Below are 26,459 nucleotides of genomic sequence, written 5' to 3' on the forward strand. Positions count from 1 at the left end.
AACAGACATTTCTAGAATTTTTTCCAGAGAATCCAAAGAAAATATTTTCAACAGGTATTAGGAAGCAGTACCAAGGAAGCAGTAGCTATTGCTAAATAGCAAAGCAAAATTGCTATACACACTGAACAGCAGACACCTCTACATAATTTTCCAGAAAATGGCACAGACAAAATTACATTTGTCAGTGACTACTCATGTGACAGATGAAAGCCTTTAAAGTCCTGTTCTTCTTGCAAGCATTCTTATTCAGTGAGACAATGATGACCAAGAAAATATTTGTGCTCTTCTCACTTTTTATTTTAAGTTCTCCCTCCTCCTCCTTTTTCTTTTCTTTTTCCAAATGATATTAGGTACACTCTCCTTTGATGATCACACCACAGAGGTTGTACTTTTTCATATTTTCCACATGAAATTAATCTTAAGAAAGCAGAATTAAGAGGTGAGTTATCATTGTAAAGAAGTTTTCTTATTTTAAATTATTATTTGGATAATTAGAAGCCTTTAAGGCTATAATTCTATAAGTAATTTTAATATTTTAAGAGAGCTTTATCAGCCACACCATCTAGAGAAAACATTATTTAATGAGAAATTTTTTGACAAATGGTTCCTTTCAAATAAAACAAACATTTCTTGTTATGTAGTGTACCTTTCTTTACATGGCCATTTAGTAATGTGGTGAATAATATATGCCCACCCCACGTCTTTTCATGGGTGCCTTCTAAAATATTAGTATTAGTAATGGCCACATGGTGCAAGGAAGCCTATGGCTTGCATCAGAATAAAAATAAAATAATAATAATAATAAGAGAAAAGGAAATAGACAACCTATGTGTTTCCCTCCTCTCACAGGAAATTATCTAGCTGACCTTTGAATTTCTCCAAACTGTCGGCCTCTACCATCCATGTTTTTTTTTAAATTTTTTTTTATGTAGCGCATTAGAAAAGGTGTGACGCCTAAGCAGTGGAATAATGCAATCATAGTTTTTCTGCATAAGAAAGGAGATAAATCAGAAATTGGAAATTATAGACCAATTAGTTTTTTATGTAAACCCCAAACACGAGAGGTATTGGAACCTATACTATTTAGAACTGTGCTTGGGTTGGAAGGTTGAGCAGACGAAAGAAGATATTTGTTGACATTAGACTTGAACTTCCGTAGACTATAATTTTCAGGAAATACGTACGAAGGAAGGTTGTTCCAGAAAACGGCAGTTGAATGAATAAACAAGGAAGATGAAAAGTTGGTTCTGTGAGTTTGAAGTTGGACAGTAAATGGATGTTGGCTGGTGGTGGCACGTGTTTGGACTGTTTTGAAAGAGAGAGCAGGAATTATAGACGCCAATTCAGAAGAACAGTGCCCATGGAAGTATCTGTAGAAGAGGCATGCAGCAGAAACAGTATGTCTATGAGACAGCAAGTGGAGAGACTCTGTTAGAGATGAATCATTAATTAACTTAACTGCCCTCTTCTGGACGGAATCAAGAAGACAGAGAGGTTTTGGGGGCACCACCCCAGATGTGGGAACAATATTCCATGGTAAGGAGGATTTGCGATTTGTACAGAGTGAACAGCTGTTTGGAAGAAAAGTAACACCAAGAGCAAAAGAGAAGACCAAGTTTTTTAGATGCAGAGGAAGCAATATTTGTAATGTTCTTGTGCCAAGAGAGATTAGAAGTAAGTGTAATTCCCAGAAGAGATACAGTGAAACTTCTCCTAACGGACACCTCTCTACAACGGACATTTTCAAATTCCCCAACTCTCCTCTATTGGTTTTAACGTGTTTTCAGCTTCTGTCTAGAGGACATTCTCTGTAACGGACGCGGAGAGGCAATCTGCACTGTTTTGTTTAGATTAGCACTTAATTTGATCTCCCCATTACGGACAGCGAGCGAGCTCACTGCCCTTTTTCTAGGAACTTTTCTTCAAGTATTGCCTCAATCGTGTGTTTATTTTCTATTTCCGATTCTCTGAATTTTATCAAGGTTTACGTCACAGTTCTAAACCCTTTTTCAAGAATTTTAAGGCACGGGTAAAACTTCTGATGAATTCGGTGTGTGCGGTGGGGGGGAATTTGGTTGGCCTTTCGTCTTTTGAGTTTCAGTTTTCAGATTTGTTCAGTGTCGTGTGAAGTGCACAATATCTTCTCGTAAACATTTAACTTTAAAAGATAAAGTCGAATCCATTAATGCATATGATCGGCAAAAAAATAGTGTTCACAATCTCGCTGCAAAATTCAAAATCGGGAAGACGCAGGTAAGCGACATCCTAAAGAAAAAAAATTAACTGCTCAAACAATTTTGGCAACACGGAAATGATCAGGTTCAAAAATCATTCCCGAAAACTGTTGGACTTCAAATTGACAATGTTACGTATGACTGGTTTTGTCGCGCACATGCTAAAAAAATTCCCATTAATGGGCCTATTATTAGGGAAAAGGCTTTTGAGGTTGTGAAATCTATGGGAGTAAATGAGTTCAAAGCTTCTGTGCGATGGCTAGACAAGTTAAAAACTTGGCATAAAATTTCTTGGAAAACCGTAAGTAGTGAAGGTGGATCTGTTAATACTGGGGTTGTAACAGAGTGGACTGTCAAATTGGAAGATTTATGTCGTGATTTTGAAGCTAAGGATATTTACAACTGTAACGAAACAGGGTTGTTTTTTAAAGCTCTTCCTGAAAAAACAATGAGTCTAAAAAACGAAAAGTGCCAGGGCGGAAAAATTTCTAAGGAAGTGAAGCCAGTCGACATTGCTGGACAGTGCAGTGTCGAGTCAGTTTGGTGTGACATAAGCATTGGGAGATCAAAATTGAGAGTAGGAGTGTGCTATAGGCCTAATGAAGAAATGTACAGTAATACCCCGACTTACGCGAACTCAGAGTTACGCGGTTCTTGATTTTTTTCGTTTGGCAACACTGCCGCCCACTATCTTCAAGGTCGTTTTTCATATGTTATCGATATACGGTGCGACGGCGGAGAATGAGAGCGAAAGATGAACAAAATTCAACTTTGCTGCTTTTATGTTTTTTATATCAGTGAAGGGGAAACACATTTCACCATAATAACGTAAAAACCAACACAATTCCAGCTATCGGTATAATCGCAAATGCAATTAGATCGAGTTTACTATCAGTTTATAACAGATTTCACTAGCAGAAACGCAACTGGATTTTTATTGTTTTATGGTAGTAACCCCTGGAAATGTGAGGTGTTAATAGTGTATCTCTGCCTTATTGGTGTTGTTTATTCAGTTGCTACATGCGCGCAGCTTTGTTTATGCGTATCAAGCGTGCCTCCTCGTTTTGTAATTGTGCTTTATTCCCTAAAAATGAGTAAAATACTTAATTAAAAGGTGTGAAAAGGAAGCGTCCTGGTGAAGACACTGCAGATTCAGAGAGAAAAAGAAAAGCAATTATCGATAAACAGAGGCAGACTGGGTCAAAAATTCTTACCCGGGAAAATTTATAGTGGCGTCATACTATGGTTTATGGCCAAAATCACACTGGCCCACCGGGGTTTCCCCGGTAAGGCTTATGGCCAGTTCGCCTCTGTCGATAGAGAAAAAATATGAAATTGTGAAACGCTTTGAGCGAAATGAAAGACCATGTGATACTGCACGTGCTACAGGCCTAAACGAAGCAACGGCGAAAAGCACATGACAATTGCAAACTTGACAGGTTGAAAATTGAAAAGGGCTCAATTGTAAAGGGCTTAAAAATTTTAGAAAACATAGACTCCAGCGAAGAACGCGTTATAGCTACAAAGCAAGGAATAAAAAAATTATTAGCTTGCTACGAAGAAATTCTGCGTGAAAAAAAGAATGTGCTGTGTCGTCAGACGAATTTGTTAGATTTTATGAAGCCATCGAAATAACTTTTTTACGTAAGTCATTTGTTTTTTTTAATACATATTTTGTATTAATAAGTATAAAGAACTGCAATTTTATTAATATTTTTCTTCTAAACTAGTGTTTTTGTTAGTCCTTGGTCCCAATTAAGCAAAATTTATATGTATTTATATGCAAAGTTGTACCCTGACTTACGCGATTTTCGTCGGACCCACCTATCGCGTAACTTCGGGGTATTACTGTACACTGAAATTGAGAGTCTTCTAGATGAGCAGAAAACCCACTACACTATTATTGTGGGGGACTTCAATGCTAAGGTTGGAAAAAGGCAAAACAGCGCAGAAAGAGGAACTATAGGAAATTTTGGAATTGGTGAAAGAAATAAAAGAGGTGAAAGACTTGTGGAATTTGCAGAATCTCAAGGAATGTCAGTAATGAACACTTTTTTCAAGAAAAGGGTGAACAGAAAGTGGACATGGAAGAGTCCAAATGGATTAACAGCTAATGAAATCGACTTCATCCTCACTAACAGAAGATATATTGTGACTGATGTTACCGTCCTGAATAAGGTAAATGTTGGAAGTGATCACAGAATGGTAAGATGTACACTTGATATAGATGTAGGAAAGGAAAGGAAAAAACTGACTCGAGTAAATAATACAAAGGTCTTTGAGATAACAGAAGAGGAGAAAAAGCAGTATGTACTGGAACTTAAGAACAAGTATGAGCTTCTGCAGACTGCTGAGGACCAAGATATCGACGAGGAATATTACAACTTTTTGAGAGTGATAAAGCCCAAGAAACCTATAGGGAAACAGAAATCCAAAGAAGAAAAAATTAGTCAAGAAACGCTTGTCATGATGAACCAAAGACGACAAATGAAGAGCAAGAAAAACACTGACAGGGAGAAAATTGAGTATACTGAGTTATGCAAAGCCATTAGAAAGAGACTCAGAGAGGACATAAGAAGATTTAACACAAGAAAAGTAGAACAAGCATTAAGGGAAAACAAAGGATTTAAATCAGCAGCCATGAGCAGTAATACAGAAAGACAAATGATACTGAAACTGAAGAATAGCGATGGTGTACTTATAAACAGCAGAGAAGGCATAATTCAAATAGCAGAAGACTACTATAGAGAATTATACAAGGAGCGAGGGAATGATACCAGCAGTGGGGAAGATGGATTGCAAAGTAGCAACACATACGACATACCCGATATTCTTCCTGATGAGGTAGAACATGCATTGAAGAAAATGAAGAATCGGAAAGCCCCGGGGGAAGATGAAGTTACTGTAGAGTTGTTAAAATTGGGAGGAAGAGACATAACACAAAAACTGGCAAGGCTCTTCACAAAGTGCATTAGAAAAGGTGTGATGCCTAAGCAGTGGAATAATGCAATCATAGTTTTGCTGCATAAGAAAGGAGATAAATCAGAAATTGGAAATTATAGACCAATTAGCTTGTTATCCCACATCTACAAGTTGTTCACAAGGGTCATTACTAACAGATTAGAAAGAATACTTGATGAGAATCAACCGAAAGAGCAAGCTGGATTTAGGACAGGATTCTCAACTATGGATCACCTTCACGTAATATCACAGCTAATGGAGAAAGCAAATGAATATAAAACACCATTATGCCTGGCATTTGTGGATTATGAAAAGGCATTTGACTCCATACAGCATAAGGCAATGTTTCGGGCACTGGAAAGACAAGGCATAGACACTCCATATATTATGATTTTGAAGAAAATATATGAGAGTGCTACATCCTTTATTAGACTAGACAAAAACAGTAGCAAATTTAAAATCGAGAAAGGAGTTCGACAAGGAGACACAATATCTCCGAAGCTGTTTACTGCTGCCCTTGAGGAAGCTTTCAGAAGATTAGACTGGTCGCAGAAAGGAGTCAATGTGAACGGAGAGTACCTAAACCATTTACGATTTGCAGTTGACATTGTGGTCATAAGCCACGATCCCAAAGAATTAGAGGAAAATCTTAATCAGTTATGCACAGTTAGTAAGGATTTTGGACTAAAGATGAATATGGCTAAAACAAAAGTAATGATGAACAAGTATGCCACGGAAAGGGAAATAATGATTGAAGGAGCAGTAATTGAAAAGGTGGAGTCATATACTTATCTGGGACAAGTTATTAGCTGTAATAATGATAAATGGCTGGAAGTCAAGAGAAGAATAAATTTTGGATGGATAGCATTCAGGAAATATAGTCACATACTGAAGAGCAATATCCCAGTTTGTCTGAAACGTAAAATAATGAATCAATGTATACTCCCCACCATGACTTATGGAAGTGAAACTTGGGCACTCACCAAAAGAATGGAAGAGAAGCTAAGAACTACACAGCGAAGAATGGAACGAATTATATTGGGAATCAGACTGTTAGATAAGAAGAGAAACACATGGATTAGGCAGCAAACTCAAGTAAAGGACATTCTTATCAAAACTAAAGAACTAAAATGGTCTTGGGCAGGACACATAGCTCGAAGACATGATGACAGATGGACTAAGAAAATTACAGAATGGTACCCAAGAGGAGCTAGAAGAAAACCTGGAAGACAAAGGCGGAGATGGATAGATGAAATTCATGAGTTTTTGAGTAGTAAATGGATGGCCATTGCTCAAAACAGAAGGAACTGGAAAGTTGCTGGAGAGGCCTTCATCCTGCAGTGGATTGAAAATGGCTGATGATGATGATAGGCCTAATGACTCTGATGAGTATAATAAGAAACTGTATGGGGAAATAGAGTGGGCCAGTAAATCAGAGAGTCTTATAATGGGGGATTTTAATTTCCCAGATATTGACTGGAATTTGGGGGCTGGTCACTCACACACTAGCAAGGCTTTTGTGGATTTATTGGATGACTGTTTTCTACATCAGCATGTTCGGGAGGCAACTAGAGGGAGTAATACTCTTGATTTGATTATCAGTAGTGATTCTTCATGCATTAAGAATCTGCAGGTAAATGAACCACTAGGTGGCAGTGATCACAGTGTGCTGAAGTGGGATTTACTCAAAGAGGTAACTAACATTAGGGGTAAAGGGAAGGGTTATTGCTTTCGTAAAGGTGACTACGATGGACTGAGACAGTATTTAAATTCTATACAGTGGGACCAACTGATGATGTTACCAACAGCAAATTCAAAATGGGAAGCATTCAAAGAACTTATCTTGGAAGCTACTAGGCTTTACATACCAACTAAGAAATATTGTTCAAGGTTTAGGACTAAATGGATGTCAGATGAACTAATGAGACATATGGCAGAGAAGAAAAATGCATGGGATACATACAAATTAACACGTGACACAGAAGCCTATGATAGATACAAGTTGATCTGTAACCAAGTTACAAAGGAGGTTAGGCAGGCGAAGGCAGATTACGAGAAATCTTTGGCAAGGGATGCAAAGAAAACAAAAACAGCAAAGAGTTCTTTACTTATGTAAACTCTAGAAGGAAGGGGATGAATCAGATTGGTCCACTTGATATCGATGGGTCAACTGTTGATGATCCTGCTCAGGTAGCTAACAAACTGAATGAATATTTTGCATCGACATTCACACATGAGGAGTTATTCAGCAAGGGGAATGCCAGAGGTGTATTCAACTCTGGCAGTAAACTAGAGAATCTTGTAATAACTGAGAGTAAAGTGGAGGAGAAATTGTTGAAGATAAATATAAGAAAGGCACCTGGGGTGGATGGGATCTATCCAGTTATATTAAAGGAAGCAGCAAAGGAAGTAAGCAAACCCTTAGCCATAATTATGAGAGCTTCCTTGGACTCAGGGGGAAGTACCCATGGACTGGAGATGTGCAAATGTGACCCCAATCCACAAAGGAGAATCAAAGGGCGACACAAGTAATTATAGACCTGTTAGTTTAACTTCTGTTCCTGGAAAATTAATGGAGGCACTGGTTAAAGAAGCACTGCATGATCATCCAGACAAGACTTCAGTTATAGCTCAGACACAGCATGGTTTTGTTAAGGGGAAGTCTTGCCTGACCAATTTGATTGGATACTATGATGCAGTCACAAAAGAATTGGATGCAGGGAATAACTTTGATATTATATACTTCAATCTTAGAAAGGCTTTTGATACTGTTGCACATGGAAGACTGCTGCACAAATTGGAGCAGTGTGGCACTGGAGGCAAATTGCTGCTATGGATAAAGGGGTGGTTGAGGGGGAGAAGACAGAGAGTGGTAATCAATGGACACTGCTCATCGTGGACTAATGTTATTAGTGGAGTCCCTCAGGGTTCAGTATTGGGTCCATTATTGTTTTCTGTATTTATAAATGATATTGATGATGGTATATCAAGCTTAATGTCCAAGTTTGCAGACGATACGAAGGTTGGCAGGGTTGTCAAGGAGACTACTGACACTATGCTACTGCAACAGGATGTGGAAAGGTTGAGCAGATGGGCTGAGAGGTGGCAAATGAAGTTTAACATTGACAAATGTAAAGTACTACATATGGGAAACAGCAACCCCAGAGCAACGTATCAAATCTGTGGTACTACACTGACAGTGGTAGAGAATGAAAGGGACCTGGGGGTGGTTGTGCAGGCAGATATGAAGTTTTCTGAACAGTGCAGACGGGCTGCAAGAGTAGCTCATGGTGTATTGTCGATGATATATAGGAATTTTTCTAGCAGGGATAAGGAGGTGATTATTCCCTTGTATAAGGCAATGGTCAGGCCACACCTAGAGTACTGTATACAGGCCTAGAGGCCTCATTTCAAGAAGGATGTAGAGCTGCTGGAACGAGTACAGAGAAGGGCAACAAGATTAGTGAATATAACAAAGGGGTGCTCTTACGAAGAAAGGCTTTGAGCATGCTCAATGCTGATGGGATTCTTCCTCTTGCTCAGAATAATCACCCGAGGGCATAAATTCAAATTGAGGAAAGACAGATGTAGGATAGATGTGCGGCAATTTGCCTTTAGCCAGCGGGTGGTTGGTTGGTGGAACAGACTTCCATCCCTTGTCGTGGAAGTTGATAGCCTAAATAAGTTTAAGGCTCAGCTGGACAGGTATTTCGAACGAACAGAGGGGTGAAGTGGAAGTGGTGATTTTTTATTTATTTATTTATTTATTATTTTTTTTTTTTTGGCTGATGCTGCATAAGCTTGCATTAAATGCCTCTACTAATGCTAAAAAAAAAAAAAAAAAAAAAAATTTCCAAGCAGAAGGAAAAACACCTTTGGAATAAGAAAGTGAAAAAAAAGGAGGCAAAGAACAGGAGTAAGTTCAAGAGCACAGGTTTTGAGAACAATTGCAAAAATACCATCGGGACCTGGAGCTTTCTTAGCATCAAGATTCGTCAAAATCCTTCTGACATCCTTTTGACAGAAGACCACAGGAGGCATTGAATGGAGCGTGTTGGGAATGGTAGGAGGTATTTTACCAAGATCATTAATACATGAGTTGGAAGAAAAATGGGATGCTAGCAGGTCAGCTTTATCCTTAGCTGAAGTGACAACAGAACCATCTGGTTTGGACAGAGGTGGGAGCAGAGATGGGCAAATGTTGTGAGAAATCTTTGGCAAGTGATGCAAAGAAAAACAGCAAATTGTGTGGCCAATAGCTTTGGCAAGAGACCAGAATGCTCGGTTACCATTAGGGCAAGAAGCACGTTTTCTACTCTTAGCCTGCTCAAACTCTAGTTTGGACTGATTAATAACTGCTTTACAATTGTTGCGAGTTTTGGTGTAGGCAGAAAATGAAACTGAAGAATTAGAAACAAGCCAATTACGGTATGCAATGTTCTTCTCTTGAACAGCCTTAGCATATTTATTGGGAAACCAAGGTTTAGATAAAGGACGAGATTTTAAAGTGGAGTGTGGGATAATAATTTCACTGACACGATCTGGGTAAACGGTGACAACAGAAGTTTTGAAACAGTAATCCGACCAAGGAAAAGAAGAAAAGAAATATCGCAGATCATCCCATTTTGCATTCTTGTAAGGGCAAACAACAAGAGGTTGGGAATAGCCACGAGATAAAGGCTCCATTGGAGAAGAGACAATCATCAAGTTGTGATCTGAGGTGCCTAAATGACCGCTCACTTCGACCGTGTACTTAGAAGGGTTGTTTGTGAGAAAAAGATCAAGCATGTTGGCTGTATGGTTAGTCCGGTATTCTTGTAGGTAAATGAACAATCTGTGCAAGGTCATTCGTAATTGCAAAAGCCTCAGCATCTCGACCAACTGGGTCGGTGTGACTAGAAAACGGGAGCCAGCCGGAGTTGTGAACATTAAAATCACCAAGGAAAATTACCTCACTGTTAGGAAAGTTGGACTGGAGAAAGTCAAGTTGCAAAGAGAGGAAGTCAAAGAGTACCAAGTGATTAGTGGAATTGGGAGAATGGTAGAGACAACAGATGAATTTGACACAATGAGGTAGAGAGATTTTAAGCCAGAGAAGATAGAAAAGAGGAGATTCCAAATTACCAAGTCTCTGACAGGAAATATTGGACCGGACATATGCACAAATACCACCTTTGAAGCGAAAGGAATCATACAGTGAATAATTTGGGAAACTGAGATGAGCAGTATTTGAATCAACCGATAACTGAGATTCTGTCAGAAAAAGTACATGGGGTTTGGCAGACTGCGAGGGGAAATGAACATCGTTGAGATTAGAATTGAGACCACGTATATTTGTAAAATGAATTACGAAGTGTTTGGGAGGTTTAGATCTTTTTGCAGATAAGCTTACTCTATTAGTTTGGCAATTCATGGTGTATTCAATGGTAAGAAAAAGTAGGTGGGACATGCTGTATGAAGTAATGAAATTTTTGGATATGGCGTACACATGGTAAGAATATACCCAGATCCTTGACATAATGTGGCCTCGACAATGCCCCCCACATACACACTACTCGGACTCCCTCCAGTCACTATCTGGCAGAGTAGAGGTAGCAAGGTTATACACTAGCTGATCTTGAAGCCTTCTAGAGAGTTACCAATAGGTTCGGTCCGGTGTACTAACTAGCGGCCAGCCTGCAAACACCGTTTTAGAGCTGTACTCTAGAAATGTAAGGAAGATTGGATTCGATGTTCATCATAACCTCAAAAGTCATCAATCATACTGCATGATGGAAGAGATGGGGAAGGGTTGAGCGGAACTTAGCTCTGGAGACTAAACATGGGTTCCACCTCTTCAAGCCTCCAATAAGCAAAGTGGTGTTATTGCACCACTTAGTACTGCCTGGTAACACAGAGGGGTGGCATTCCTCCATGTGGTGTGGGCACCACACCTCGACCCCTGCTTACATTGGTTCACACCTGGGTGGTCATCCACCGTGTGCTTGTGCATGGAGGTTATACCCAGGATTACTAACAGTTCCACCATCGTGTAGGTGAAAGCAGAGGATTTGGCTGCCACAGACTGTCCAGACTTCGTCAAATTTGGGTGCACTTGACTTGAGTTTCACCCGAATATCAGTTCCATCAGCATTTTAGACTTCCAGGTAGCAAGTACAGTTTGTCTGGCATATCTGAGAGAATGTATGTGACAACCTCAAGGACCAAATGTAGGTAACTTATTCCAGTAATTTATAACTGGCTGGCTAAAATAAAACTTCCTGCAATCCAGTCTAAACATCTCCCCCCCCCCCAACTTGAAATTATGGCCCCTAGTTCTAGAATCTTTTATAACTATGAAAATTTCGTCTTCATTCATTTTACTTATGCCTCAGATCCTGAAACACCTCAATCTAATCTCCTCTAAGGTGTCTAGTTTCCAAGCTCTGCAACCCATATATTTGAAGTCTTTCCTCATATGGACGCCCTTTTGCCATTCTCACCAGGCAAGTTATCCATCTGTAGATCCTTTCAAGAAGCACAATGTCTTTCTTTAGGTGCGGTCTCCATACCTGAACACAGTATTCCACGTGTGGTCTAACAACAGTCTTATATAATGGGATTATGATATCCTTATCTCTACTAGAAATTGTTTGATAAACCATTGATAGGACACCATGGGCCTTCCTTGCAACCTGTCTACAATGTTCGGAGAACTTCATGTCTGACTGTATCGTAACGTAATGCCCAAGTCCCTTTCCTCCACTACTGGCTTTAGTTCAACTCCACCAAGTGTATAAGTTATTCTGGGGTTACTGTTCCCGAGGTGTAATACCTTACACTTTGCTGGATTAAAGCATAGCTGCCATTTTTCTGTCCATCCCTGAAGTCTATCTAGGTCACTCCGAAGAATATATTCTTCGGAGTGACCTAGAATATTCTTTCAAAATAAATGCAGTCCATACATATATTTATATTTTATAAACAACTACCTGAGTTTGAAACCTTATATTTCTCAAAGCAAATGTTAGAAAGAGTTGAAATTTTGTACTATTCATATATCAGGCACACACTCAAAGATATCTGCCATTAGATTTACATAAGTGCATAGTCTGAGTGTGTGAGTGTTGCTAGGTGCAGAATGACTATTATTAGTAGTAATAGTCATACAGTGCAATGAAGCCATAGGCTTTTGCTGCACTGGCCATGGGGGGGAACCCAAGTAGATAAGAAAATAAAAATTATTTGCTTCCCTCCTCACATAGGTAACTATCCAGATGACCTCTGAATTTATTCAAACTGTCAGCCTTAACTACCAGTGAAGGCAACCTGGTCCAGCAATCAACAACTCGCTGGCTAAAAGAAAACTTCCTAAATCCAGTCTAAACCTTTTCTGCCCTGTAAAATTAATTTATGCCGACGAATTCTGTAATTATTTATAACAGTGATAATTCTGCCTTCATTCATTTATTTACCCCTCTCAGGGCCTTATACACCTCAATCAGATTTACCTCTGAGGTGCTTGGTTGCCAAGCTCTGTAACCCACATTTACAGAATCTTTCCTTATACGGTCATGCTTTTGCTGACTCATCATGTGATTTGCTTTGCCCATCTTTGGACCCTTTCAAGAAGCTCAATGTCTTCTTTCAGATAAGGTCTCCATACTTGAACACAGTATTCTAAATATGGAATTGGAAATATTAGAAAAAATAAACAAACTTTGGGAGGAAAAAAACAAACAAAATTACTCTCAGAAAACTATATTACAATGCACAAATTTCAAGAAATATTTCTTCAGTATGGCCACAACTAATTTTTACAACACACTGAATATGGTTTCTCACCAATGAAACAACTGATAAAAGCATTTCACTAGGGATGTTTGTCATCTCTTCAACTAAAACCACTCTCAGTTCTAGTACTGAGGTTGGGACTGTTGTCATAAATAATAAACTTTAGCCATTCTCATAACCAAAATTACACAGCAATAAGCCAGTGAACAAGGAACACAGTACATGAAAAAGTGATGAGAAATAACCCTGTCAAGAAAATTTTTAAGAATCTCCTTGACTCAACCAATGTATAATGGTTATCTTGCATAAAGATAACCTTTCCTGTTACCTGTCACCCTTGCATATTCAGTATGTGCCTAGACAGATAATGTGTGGTCTCAAACTGTGGTGGCAGCACACATTTTTAGTCCTTGCACTATTAGTGTAAGTATCAAAAACGTACAGGTGAACAATTAAATAAGTAGAGAAGCCATACCAAACTGTCACTTTTACATCACAAGGGAATGTCAACTCATACAATTTTCTGTGTGTGCATGCGTGCATGTGTGTGTGTGTGTATTCACACCACTCTTTAGACTAAAGTGTGCTTCATCAGTCCCCAGCACATCACTATACCATTCCATGTTCTCTTCCAACTTGAAAAGAAATTGTAGCACAAAGTCAAGACACATACCATAATATCTGCTTGGACCCCCGGCGCCTCCGTAGCCAGGTGGGCAGGAGCAGCAGTGCATAGCACATGCTTCTTGATTAGACTGGGGTTCAAGCCGATGAGCCACCAAATACAGAGGATGCGGAAAGGTCAGGGAATGACCACCGCATGTCCCCAGAGCAATATGGCCTTAGTTGCTAATGCTCCTAAAAACCAAACAACAACAACAGCTTCAAGAACTTCAACCCATGAAATATTGTACAGAAATAAGCCAAATGTTTTATTTTATGAAGAGCCTTATGTACAACAAATACTGGCACTTCCATTTGAAAGAAACATCATTTACACTAGTGCACTTTAGATTTCTGTCCTCAATTATAAAAAAGACTTCACACAGCTTCACTATTCATACAAAATCATTTATTTCCACATCTCTCACACATGCAACATGTGGCTTCAATTTTCTTTATCAAACTGTTCATGCCTCTACTGGAACATGAACCACAATGGAGATTACACACATCAGTATTCCTAGAGTATATGTTTAGCATTGCACCCTGCATGTAAAAATCCTTCCCTGACACACTGCACCCGACAGTGTCAAGATGGATAAATAATTGCTTTGCTCTTTGTAAACATTAATAAACAGTCATGCTATCCTTGTACCATAAACTAGAACTATGCAAATCTGATGTTGCCTAATATTTCAACTTTTCCTACCAAGTACTTAGAGAGATACGAAGGTTCAAAACTTGGAAAATTAAATTAATGTCACCTTATATCTTTTATAAGCATGGATTGTTGATGCTGTATGCCAAGTGAACTATAAAATATATAGGAAATTATAATGATAACATACAAGAGTATTATTACAAGATATAGTTATGCATTTTTGTAATGGAAGAGGGGGAGGTTAAGTGCAGCAATCTTTTATATATTTTTATTGTTTAAATGTCATTATCACATGGACAGCATATAATGCAAGTGTTATTCCTACCTCCCAAAATCTGTGCCATTTCTAGTTTGCTGATTTCACATGAATTACATAAAAACTTATTAAAACAGAAATTATATTAGTGATAACTGATGAAATATCTACATATATTTTTAAAATTAGCCAATAACTGAGAGATAAAGATATTCTTATAGAATTTAATAGAGTATTTATTACCATGTTCAAAAATAAATCAATATGAAAGAATTTATACCTTGAACCCTTCTCAGATATAAGGGTTCAAGTTTAAATAAATTAAAAAAAAAAAAAAAAAAAAAAACTTACTATTAGAAAACCTCCAAATGTCCCAATAATGGCACCCACAACAACATCCCACCAATGATGACGATTATCTACTATACGAGACAAACTACATGCAATTGCCCATGCAAGGAGTATAAAATACACACAATACTCAAAAACTGTTAAGAGAGTTATCCATGAAGTACTTCCATGATTAAGTCTTGAATGAATATACAACTAGAACAGAATAAACAAAACTACATCAATCACATTTATGCATGTCTCAGGAATTTAATTAAAATATCAAATTATATTATAAGAATTTTTTTATATGGCAAGAGGACAAACTACTACTACTACATTTCTCACCTTTAAATGTAAGCATTTTATCTGGTAACAACTTAAAAAGTTCAGTTTTGTCAATTAAAGATGTTCTAATTGCATGTCAACAAAAAATTTTTTAAACTGTTCTCCTTCCATTCCTTTGTAGCTTCAGTGTTCACTGCTGCACTTTCACCGCACACTTTTTTGAAAGATAGGCTATGATGAGACTTAAATTTTTGAAACCATTTACTGGAAGACTTAAATCTTCAATATTCATTGGATGAGCAAATTATTCAGGCCTTAGTTTTTAAAAGATTTGTCTATGGGAATATTTATTGCATGCATCATTATCAGCCATTCCAAGAGTACCTTTTTAAGGTCCAGATACTCTGCCTTTCATGCTCTGTTTGTACCCAGTGCAGCAGATTTTTCAAGTAGGCTTTCAATCTTTCAGAATGGTCAAACAGAGCACTCTTAGTAATGCAAACTGTTTAGCAATGTTGATCTTAGACCACACACCATCATCTACAGCTTTGGAAATCTTAATTCTGTCTGCAGCCACATCAATAAACTTACAATTTGTATAATGAAAAGAACTTCTTAGTCAAAGTTCATATCATTGTGTCAATGAGTGCAGAAAATTGAGTGATTTCTCAGTCAGCCTGCAAGCTGTTAGCTTTCTGACAGCCTGTTATTAGCTTCAAGAAATTAGCTCACTTTTGTTTTGAAATGTGAATATTGTAAAAAAAAAAAAATAATAAAAAACAAGTTTGGTGGAAAAAACGCAAGAGTGGTGAAAATTTTTGGGTCTACATAAGGAATTTGTTCACTTTTCAAGATAGTTATAATGAATGTTTTCTGAACAATGCAGACAGGCTGCCAGAGCAGGTCATGGAGTATTGTCAAGGACATACAGGAATTTTGCTAGCAGGGAAAAGGAAGTGATTATCCCTTTGTATAAGGCAATGGTCAGGCCATGCCTTGAGTACTGTGTACAGGTCTGGAGGCTTCATTTTAAGAAGGATGTAGAGTTGCTTGAACATGTACAAAGAAGGACAACAAGATTGGTGAGGGGAGCAAAGGGGTCCTCTTACCTAGAAAGGCTTCTTAAGTTCTGCAAATTGCAGCGGCTGGAGACCAGGCACTGCGAGGTGATCTAATTGAGGTGTATAAGGCTTTGAATGGGTTGAGCATGCTGAATTCTTGATGGGATTCTTCTGCTTGCTCAGATTACAAACCTGACGGGGCATAAATTCAAACTGAGGAAAGACAATTGTAGAATAGATGTGCAGAAATTTGCATTTAGCCAGGAGGAACTGGACAAACTTTTAGAGGGAATGGATGTGTGAAATTGTTTTTTTTTGGTTGTGCTACATTAGCTCATATGCTTGCTTTCTTGCATCACATACCTCTATTACTATCACTACTACTACTAAAGGTGATATTGTTATACACGTTGGCACTAATGACATTAAGTGTAGGAGATCTGTGGATTCACTAATCAAGTCAGGTCAATGCTGAAAAAAAGTTGCGGATTAGGATTAAATTTGAAAGTGCCTGCAATCCTGCCCAGACACGATAGGAGGGAGTATATGATAAGAGGCTTGTCAATCAATTGGGCCCTGGAGAGATTGTGCAGGGCTCATGGGGTAGAATTTTTCTCAGCAGTACTTGTTAACAGGAGAGACTGCTTCTACAGGGATGGGATACACTTAAATAGGAAGGGTGCAAGAATATTTGCTGATGCCATCAAGGCAATGTCAGGTGGGTTGGAAAAATGCTAGCTTGGGGGTATTCACAGACTAATAGGTTAACAGTAGCCACAGGTGGAAATGATTCTTGCACTGCTTCTATTGGAATGAGCGTGCTGCTCATTCCAATGCCAGTAAGCCAATTTCTGGGGATTTCAAGAAATGCTGGTGGGGGGGTCATGAAACAAGTAAATACATGGGCTGTGTTAGAGTAACTAAGAATAAGAACAGGTGCATGTATACTTGTATGCACACCAATGCTAGAAGTATACTAAACAAATTTGATGAATTTGAAGTGCTAGTTAAGCCATCCAAGGCAGATACTGTTGGGATATCAGAGACTTGGTTCCTCTCAGATATAAGGGTTCCAGAATTGGAATTGGGAGTACAATTGTGTACAGAAAGGATAGGAAGGGAGGAGGGGTTATGCTATTAGTTAAGAAACATAAAATCTAAGGAAGTGTATCTAGTTGACATGATGGACAGTGCAATGTTGAGTCAGTTTGGTGTAGTGACATGAGCACTGGGAAAGAAAAAAAAATTAGGGTAAGAGTTTGTTATAGACCTAATGACTCTGATGAGTAATGAACAATTATACAGAGAAATGGAGTTGGCCAGTAAATCAGAGTGTCTTATACTGGTTGATTTTAACTTCCAGATATAGACTGGAACTTGTGGATTGGTCACTCACACACTAGCAGCAAGGCTTTTGTGGATTTATTTAATGATTCTTTTCTACAGCAGCATGTTAGAGATGCAACAAGAGGGAGTAGCATTCTTGATCTGATTATCAGCAGTGATTTTTTATGAGGTCAGCATTTTTACTGTTTTGGCATGAAATTTTTATGGCTGGATGCCCTTCCTGAAGCCAACCCTCACCCTTTATCCAGGCTGGGGATATGCGGTGGTCATTCCCTGACCTTCCACATCCTCTGTATTTGGTGTTCACAGGTTTGAACCCTGGTCTAATCAGGAAGCATGTGCTACGCACTGCTGCTCCTGCCCACCTGGCTACAGAGGCGCCTGATTATCAGCAGTGATTATTCATGCATTAAGAATTTACAGATAAAGGAACCACTAGGTAGCAGTGGTCACAGTGTACTGATATGGGATTTACTTAAAGATGTAACTACCATCAGGGGTAAAGGGAAGGGTTTTTGCTTTCGTAAAGGCGACTACAGTGTTCTCAGAGATTTTTTAGGTTCTATACAGTGGGACCAACCGATGATGTTACCAAAAGCAAATTCTAAATGGGAAGCATCCAAGGAAGTAATCTTGGAAGCTACTAGGTTTTTTGTTCCAACTAAGAAATACTGCTCTAAGTTCAGGCCCAAATGGATGTCAGATGAACTAATGAGACTCGTGGCAGAGAAGAAAAATACATGGGATGTGCATAAATTGTCAGGTGACAGAGAAGCCTATGGTAGATACAAGCTAGTCTGTAATCAAGTCACAAAGGAGATAAGGGAAGCGAAGGCAGGTTATGAAAAATCTTTGGCAAAGGATGCAAAGAAAAACAGCAAAGACTTCTTTACTTATATAAACTCTAAAAGGAAGGGGATGAATCAGATTGGTCCACTTGGTATCAATGGTTTGACTGTAGATGATCATTCTCAGATAGCTGCCAAACTAAATGAGTATTTTACATCTGCATTCACACATGAGAAGTTATTCAAGGAGGAGAGAGCCAGATGTTTATCAAACTCTAACAGGGAGTTAAATGATTTTGTAATAAGTGAGAGCAAAGTGGAGAAGAAATTGTTGAAGTTAAACATAAGAAAGGCACCTGGGGTGGATGGAATCTATCCATTTATATTAAAGGAGGCAGCAAAGGAAGTAAGCAAACCCTTAGCCATAATTATGAGAACATCCTTGGACTCAGGGGAAGAACCCATGGACTGCAGATGTGCAAATGTATCTTCAATTCACAAAGGGAGGGATCAAAGGGCGACACAAGTAATTACAGACCTGTTAGTATGACATCTGTTCCAGGGAAAATAATGGAGTCACTGGTTAAAAAAGCATTGCAGTATCCTTTAGACAAGATTGCAGAAATAATTCAGACACAGCATGGGTTTGTCAAGGGGAAGTCTTGTCTGACCAATTTGATTGGATGCTATGATATGGCCACAAAGGAACTGGACGCAAAAAATAATTTTGATATCATATACTTGGATTTCAGGAAAGCTTTTGATACTGTTGCACATGGAAGACTATTGTACAAATTGGAGCAGTATGGCTTTAAGGGCAAGTTGCTACAATGGATAAAAGGATGGTTGTGTGGGAGAAGACAGAGAGTGGTGGTCATTGGGTACCAGCAGTTCCTTTGTCAAACTCGCTTAAGTCCGCTGGATTAATGTAATTAGTGGTGTCCCTCAGGGTTCGGTGTTGGGCCCATTGTTGTTTTGTATATTTATCAATGATATTGATGAAGGTATATCGAGCTTAATGTCAAAGTTTGCAGATGATACGAGGGTTGGCAGGGTTGTTAACAGTAATGGCAGTACGTTGCTGCAACAGGATCTGTAAAAGTTGGGTAGATGGGCTGAGAAGTGGCAATTGAAGTTTAACATTGACAAATGCAAAGTACTGCATATGGGTAGCAGTAACCCCAGAGAAAGGTACAAACTAATGTGGTGTTACACTTATGGTAGTGGAGAATGAAAGAGACCTTTGAGTAATTGTGCAGTCAGATATGAAGTTTTCTGAGTATACACCGATGAGCCAAAACATTATGACCACCTACTTAATATGATGTTGGTCCTCCACATGAGGCATGGAAGCTACAAGATTTCTAAATATGTCTTGTGGTATCTGATACTAACACATCACCAGCAGATCCTTTAACCCCTGTAAGGTCTATGGTTGAGAAGCTGCGGATCGGAGTTGCTATTTCAACACAAACCAGAGATGATCAATGGGATTGATGTCTGGGGAATTTGGACTCTAGGGCAATACCCGGAAGTCTTCCTCCTGTTCTGCGAACCAGTCTCAAACAACCCGGGCAGTGTGTCATGGTGCATTATCCTGCTGAAAGACGGCACCGCCAGAGGAAAGACCGCTGCCATGAAAGGGTGTACCTGATCAGCAATGATGTTTAGGTAGGTGGTAGATGTCAGAGTGTCTGGCACGTGGATGACTGGACCCAGGGTATCCTAGCAGAACATCACCCAAAGCATGACACTGCCGCCAACGGCTTGTTTTTGTCCTACAGTGCATCCTGGAGCCATCATCTTTCCAGGTAAATGATGCACACGTAACCGTTCACGTGGTGGAACAGAAAACGTGATTCATCGGACCAGATGACCTTCTTCCAATCAGTCAAGGTCCAGTTTCGATGCTTGCGTGCCCACTGTAAGTGCCGTTGAACCATGGTTAGCATAGGCACTCGGAGCAGCCTGCGGCTGTACAGCCCCAATTTCAGTAGGGTTCGATGTACTGTGTTGTGACACATTTCTCCCATCACCAGCATTCCAATTACCGGCGAGTTGCACCACAGTCACCCCTCTGTTGCTATGTGCCATCCAGGAGCGCCTTTGCTCATCTTGAACATCGATGAGCCGTGGTCGTCTGACACCTCACCGTCGGTTCGTGGGTTCTCCCTCGGACCGCTTTCGGTAGGTACTAACCACGGCTGACAGTGAGCATCCCACCAGCCACGTCGTTTTGGATATGCTCTGACCCAGTCATCTAGCCATTACAATTTGGCCTTTGTCAAACTCGCTTAAGTCCACTGCCTTTCCCATCTGAAGAACAAGAGTATCACTGGATAACGGAGCTCAGTATCAGATGTTTTTTGTACTATGTCCCTACCCGCACACATGCCGTAGTTCACCTGCAATTGCTTCGGTTTGCATAACGACTCACTGGTCATAACGTATTGGCTCATAGGTGTGTGTGTGTGTGTGTGTGTGTGTGTGTGTGTGTGTGTGTGTGTGTGTGTGTGTGTGTGTGTGTGCATATTATAATAAATATGCATAAAAATAATAAAATAACAAATATTACTATATTTGATATTTTATATTTATATATAGGGTTTGTTTTCAGTTAACAGGCATGGTGGTCTTAGGCTATTTGTTGTATGGAACTTATTTGTCATATCTGGGCTGAAATTGAATTTGATATTAAAATTTGACTAAGTATTGGCATTTAGATTTTACAATTTTCAAATTAAAACTTTGCCAAATAAACTTATTTTTTCTCAGTTGGATAAAAAAATAATAATACAAACAGTCACAGAGCACTGATATGCAACAAAAACTACCAAACAAGCATGTAACGAAGAGCGCAAGTCACAAACAATGCATTTTTTTTTCCAAATAAAATTGGTTTACATTCATTTCAGAAGTAAAAGACAGGGAACAACTTTCCCTTTGTAAAAAATGCAGCTGCTCAGGCAAAATTTTAATTTAGAAATTGTAAAATCTGAACAGTAATACAGGTAGTTCTCGACTTTACGAGTTAATTTGTTCCTAGCGCGTGCTCGTAAGGCAGGAATTTATTTCCCATAGACATAATGTTAAAAATAGGGGTTACGTTATCAACAATGAAATTAGTTAGCTAATTAGTTTATGTTTAAACAAAGATTGATTTATCCAAAGAAATGATAACATAGCCTGTGAAATCAAGCAAATTATAATAACAGAGAAATTATTTATGACTTACAAATGTTAAAGAATGTTTATTCTTCATTATCATTGACTATGTTTGTTTGTTATTTGGTTTTTAGGAGCATTAGCAACTAAGGCCATATTGCTCCGGGATATGCGGTGGTCATTCCCTGACCTTTCCGCATCCTCCATATTTGGTGGTGACGGGCTCGAACCCCGGACTAATCAAGAAGCATGTGCTATGCACTGCTGCTCCTTCCCACCTGGCTACGGAGGCGCCTTTATCAGTGACTAAATGCACACTCGTTGATCACTCATTATTGGCTTGGCACTCACTGGTTTTTTGCACAAGGAGTCGTCTTCTTCAGAAATGCTTCAAGAGGTATTTATTTCCAAGATAATCTTCTTATTTCTTTATAAATTTGAATAGCACACATAGGCATTTTTTAAAGGAACACAAATTGCAACTAACACAATTTTCGCAGAGTAACAAGTTTACGAAGCTTAAAAAAAAAAAGGAATGAAGAGAAGATTCTGAAAATTCATTTATGTTTTTTATACGATTGAAGATTTCAGTAAAGGGAAAACACATTTCACCATTATAACGTAAAAACCCACACAGTTCCAGTTATCGGTATTTTCACAAATGAAAAACATTGAGTTTACGACCCGTTTATAATTGCTTGCAGTAACAGAAAAGCCCAATAAACCGGAAGTGCATATTGTTTTTATTGTTTTATGATCGTGACTTCCAGAAATGTGCTTTAGAAAAATATCACAAAGCCGTTCAAAATTGGTTCTTATAACATATGATAACGATGAAAGTGTAGTGCGTTTAATGATTTGAATTGGTAACAAATACAATTTACACTATAAAAATGACCTTTTAGAGAGTTATATAGCAAAAATTTGAACTTCTGAGGTCATGGAATGAATTACCAAAAAATAATGTGTTATTGGGTTCACATTATGATATTTTCACGATACGATGGTAATAAACTGATATTGCAAAGCGGGGTACTGTATCGTACAGCTACGTGCGTGGTTTGAAATGCGGTATTTATGAATGTTTAACATTCATTTTTTGCAATTAATGTTCATATTTTCGATTTTGTTAATACTTGATACTTGGGGGAAAAAAAACAAAAAAAAAACTCATAAACCCAGGAACTCGTAAAGCAAGAACTGCCTGTACTTAGTTCATTTTTAATATAAAATTCAACAATTTCAATCCAAATATGATAAAACAGGTTAAGATATAAAAAAACCTAAACCTAAAATAAGCAACATAGACCTAGCATCTTTTAATTAAAACATCCTGTATAAAAATAAATAAAATAAAATAACTGTTTCTGCTCCTCCACCTTGTGTGGGTAACTATCCAGCTGTTGGCCTCATCTACACACAGAGATAACTTATTCCAGTAATTAATAACTTATTGGATAAAAGAAAGCTTCCTGCAATCTAGTCTAAACCTCTTCCCATACTTTGAATTTATGGCTCCTAGTTCTGGTATCTTTTATCACTGAAAAATTTCACCTTCATTAATTTTACTATCCCTCTCAGAGCATTATAGACCTTGTCTTTCTAATGAGTCTAGTTATCAAGCTCTGTAGCCAACATATTCAAAATCTTTCCTCAATTGGATGGCCTTTTGTTGATGTCATTTTTTAATGACATTAAGTCATTAAAAAAATGATTTAATGTCCTTTTTTTAAGCACAGTCTTCATACAGACATAGTATTTCAAGTGCAGCCTTACAACTGCCTTATAGAGTGAGATCATGGCCTCCCACCTCTGTAATCACATACAGTCTGTCCTCCTATAGCACGATAGTTGCGTTCCTAGAAAACCTCGTGCAATGCAAAATCGTGCAATATAAACAACAGGGGGAAAAGTAGGGTTAGGTGCCGACCACCCAAGATTGAACACACATTTGGAACCAAAACATTACCAAACACAATAAATAAGTGGGGAATTTTAATCGTTATAAAATACTTATGTATTTTATAACGATTAAAATACGTAATAAAAAATAATATTATAATTTTTTGTTTATTATAATAAATAATAAAAAATATTTATTTTTTTATTATTTATTATATTATAATAAAGTATTTTTAGTATTTTTTAATACTAAAAATATTTTTTACGAATAAAATACGTATTTTATTCATAAAAAATTTATGTTAAATAAAACAGTCGTAATAAAATATTGCTAATGCTTTTGCTTCTATCGTAAGCAAACTTGTTTTTTGTTTGATTTTTCTATCCAAACAGATGACAGCAGTTCCATCTCTTCCAATTCTTGTCTTAATCTAATGGATTTTAATTACACTTTGAGTTGTTCCCGCTATGAAAGTTGTTTTTATTTTCTCTGCATTCTTTGTAATTCTCGGCGTTGCCTCATTTATGTCTGTAGCACGTGCTTTCATTTCGCTCAAAGCGTTTCACAATTTCATATTTTTTCTCTATCGACAGAGGCGGACTGGCCATAAGCCTTACCCGGGAAATCCCGGTGGGCCGGAGGCCTGTGTGATTTTGGCCATAAACCGTAGTATGAGGCCACTATAAATTTTCCCGGGTAAGAATTTTTGACCCAGTCCGCCTCTGTTTATCGATATTGCTTTTTTTTTTTCCCTCTGAATCTGCAGTGTCTTCGCCAGGACGCTTCCTTTTCACACCTTTTAAGTATTTATTTTACTCGTTTTTAGGGAATAAAGCACAATTACAAAACGAGGTGGCACGCTTGATACACAGAAACAAAGCTGCGCGCGTGTAGCAACTGAATAAATAACACCGTAAAGGCCGAGATACACTATTAATTAACACCTCGCATTTTACTAAAGCACATTTTTGGAGGTTACTACCATAAAACAATAAAAACAATTTCCAGTTGCGTTTCTGCTAGTGGAATCTGTTATAAACTGGTAGTAAACTCCATCTAATTGCATTTGCGATTATATCGATAGCTGGAATTGTGTTGGTTTTTACGTTATTATGGTGAAATGTGTTTCCCCTTCACTGATATAAAACACATAAATACATTTTCAGAATCTTCTTCATTCCTATCGTGTTGCGTTCAGTTGGGGTGATTCCGCGTTCGACTGCCATTTCTTGTAAACACAAAGGCGAAATCGTGTATGAGCGAATTCGGTTCGTGTTATATAAGATAACGTTCCCCTATTTATAAATCGTGTATGATCAAATTCGTGTAATGTAAACACGTGTTATACGAGGACCGACTGTATTCAATAAATCATCAATAGGACATTAGCTTCTTACCGGCTGTCTACAATGCAGGGAAAACTTTGTATCCTCCCATATTGATTTTAACCTATTGTTTTTAATTCAACCCCACCATTTTGGAGTTGCTATTCCCCGAGTGTAAAAAGTGTTGCATTTTTCTGCATTAAAACGTAGCTTCCACTTTTCTGATTATCCTAAAAGAAAAAAATTCTTTGAAAAAAAAAAAAAAATATCATTTTTTTAGGCACAGTCTTCATACAGACATAGTATTTTAAGTGCAGCCTTATTAGTGCTGATATATATATAGTATATATGCAGCCTCCCAGAGGTCAATACTGGGATCTCCCAGAGATCCCAGTATCGACCTCTGGGAGACTCTACTTCTAGCATTACCAAATGTAACATTAATGCCTCCTGCCCTACAGCCATCATGCAATCCACCTGAGGATCTTACCTGTAATTCCAACATGTTTCAGCTTAAACAGTATCCTTTCATGTGACGCTAAGTCAAATTCTTTGTAAAATCCAAATAAACAATGTCAAAATTATTTCCTAGATGCAACTGATGACTGGCTGTCAAATAGCCAACCAGGTTACTTAAACATGATTTTCCTTTTACAAAATTGGGCTGTGTTTCCTTCAGAATTTCATTTATATCTAATGACCCTGTACCGCTCTCTTCATTACTGCTTTCATCATTTCCCTTCCATTGATGTCAGACTGATTGGTCTGTAGTTACTAACAATGCCTTTATGTACTTCTTCAATCCACTGGCACTTCTTCGATCCAAAGAAATTTCTCCTAAGTCCAATGATGCTGTCATAATTAATCTTAATGGTTCAATGTCCTCTCTTGCCACCTGCCTCAAAATAACTGGATATACACCAACTCCGGGAGCCTTGTTTGCTTTAGGCTTAAAAGTTTTTCGAATATACAGTCTTCTGTAATTTCCACATTGCTAATTTCATACTGGTCAGATTCACTGACATACACTGTGCTGCCACTTTATTAGGTACACCCCTGCTGTGCACACAAATGGTTTGTCCCACATCATTGCAAGTCACATGACCACAGTTATAGATATAAATGCAGCAGAACAACCTTTCTAGTATCAGTTAAGCGTACAAACCATAGCAAGAATTGGGGAAAAGGAGTGATCTAATGGAGACTTTGAACGTGGCATGGTAGTAGGTGCAAGACGTGCTGGACAAAGCATCTCTGAAACGGCAGTTCTCCTGAACTTTTCACACACCACAGTTTCAAGCATGTATCGAGAATGGTGCAACGAACAGAAAATATCTTCTCAATGGCACTCCTGTGGAAGAAAATCACTTATTCATGAGAGAGGTCAGAGGAGGATGGCAAGAATTGTGCAAGCAAACAGACGGGCCACAATGTCGCACACTGCATCAGAATACAACCTTGGTGCGCAGAACAAAATATCGCAACAGAACACTAGTCGCACTTTGTCGCAAATGGGCTACAACAGCGTACCATTTTTATCAATGAAGAACAAGAGGGCGTGCCTCCTGTGGACACAGCAACACCAGCACTGGACTATCGAGGATTGGAAAACAGTTGCTTGGTCTGACGAGTCGAAGTTCCTGGTGCATCATGTTGATGGAAGGCTCAGAATTTGGCAAAAACAACATGAATCCATGGACCTGT

General features: G+C 38.4%; 1 protein-coding gene across 1 annotated transcript in view; it reads right to left on the reverse strand.

Moving 5' to 3' along the window:
- Positions 1 to 26,459, reverse strand: part of LOC150083396 (putative phosphatidate phosphatase) — a 54,592-nt gene that overhangs the window by 16,207 nt on the left and 11,926 nt on the right. The window contains exon 4 of the mRNA XM_090378495.1: positions 14,900 to 15,094. Coding sequence (XP_090234621.1) covers positions 14,900 to 15,094 — 195 coding nt within the window. The remainder of the gene's footprint in view (positions 1 to 14,899; positions 15,095 to 26,459) is intronic.

Source organism: Mastigoproctus giganteus, chromosome 7 (assembly GCF_048544385.1).
Source record: "Mastigoproctus giganteus isolate SK-2022 chromosome 7, ASM4854438v1, whole genome shotgun sequence".
In the NCBI taxonomy this organism is placed as follows: domain Eukaryota; kingdom Metazoa; phylum Arthropoda; class Arachnida; order Uropygi; family Thelyphonidae; genus Mastigoproctus; species Mastigoproctus giganteus.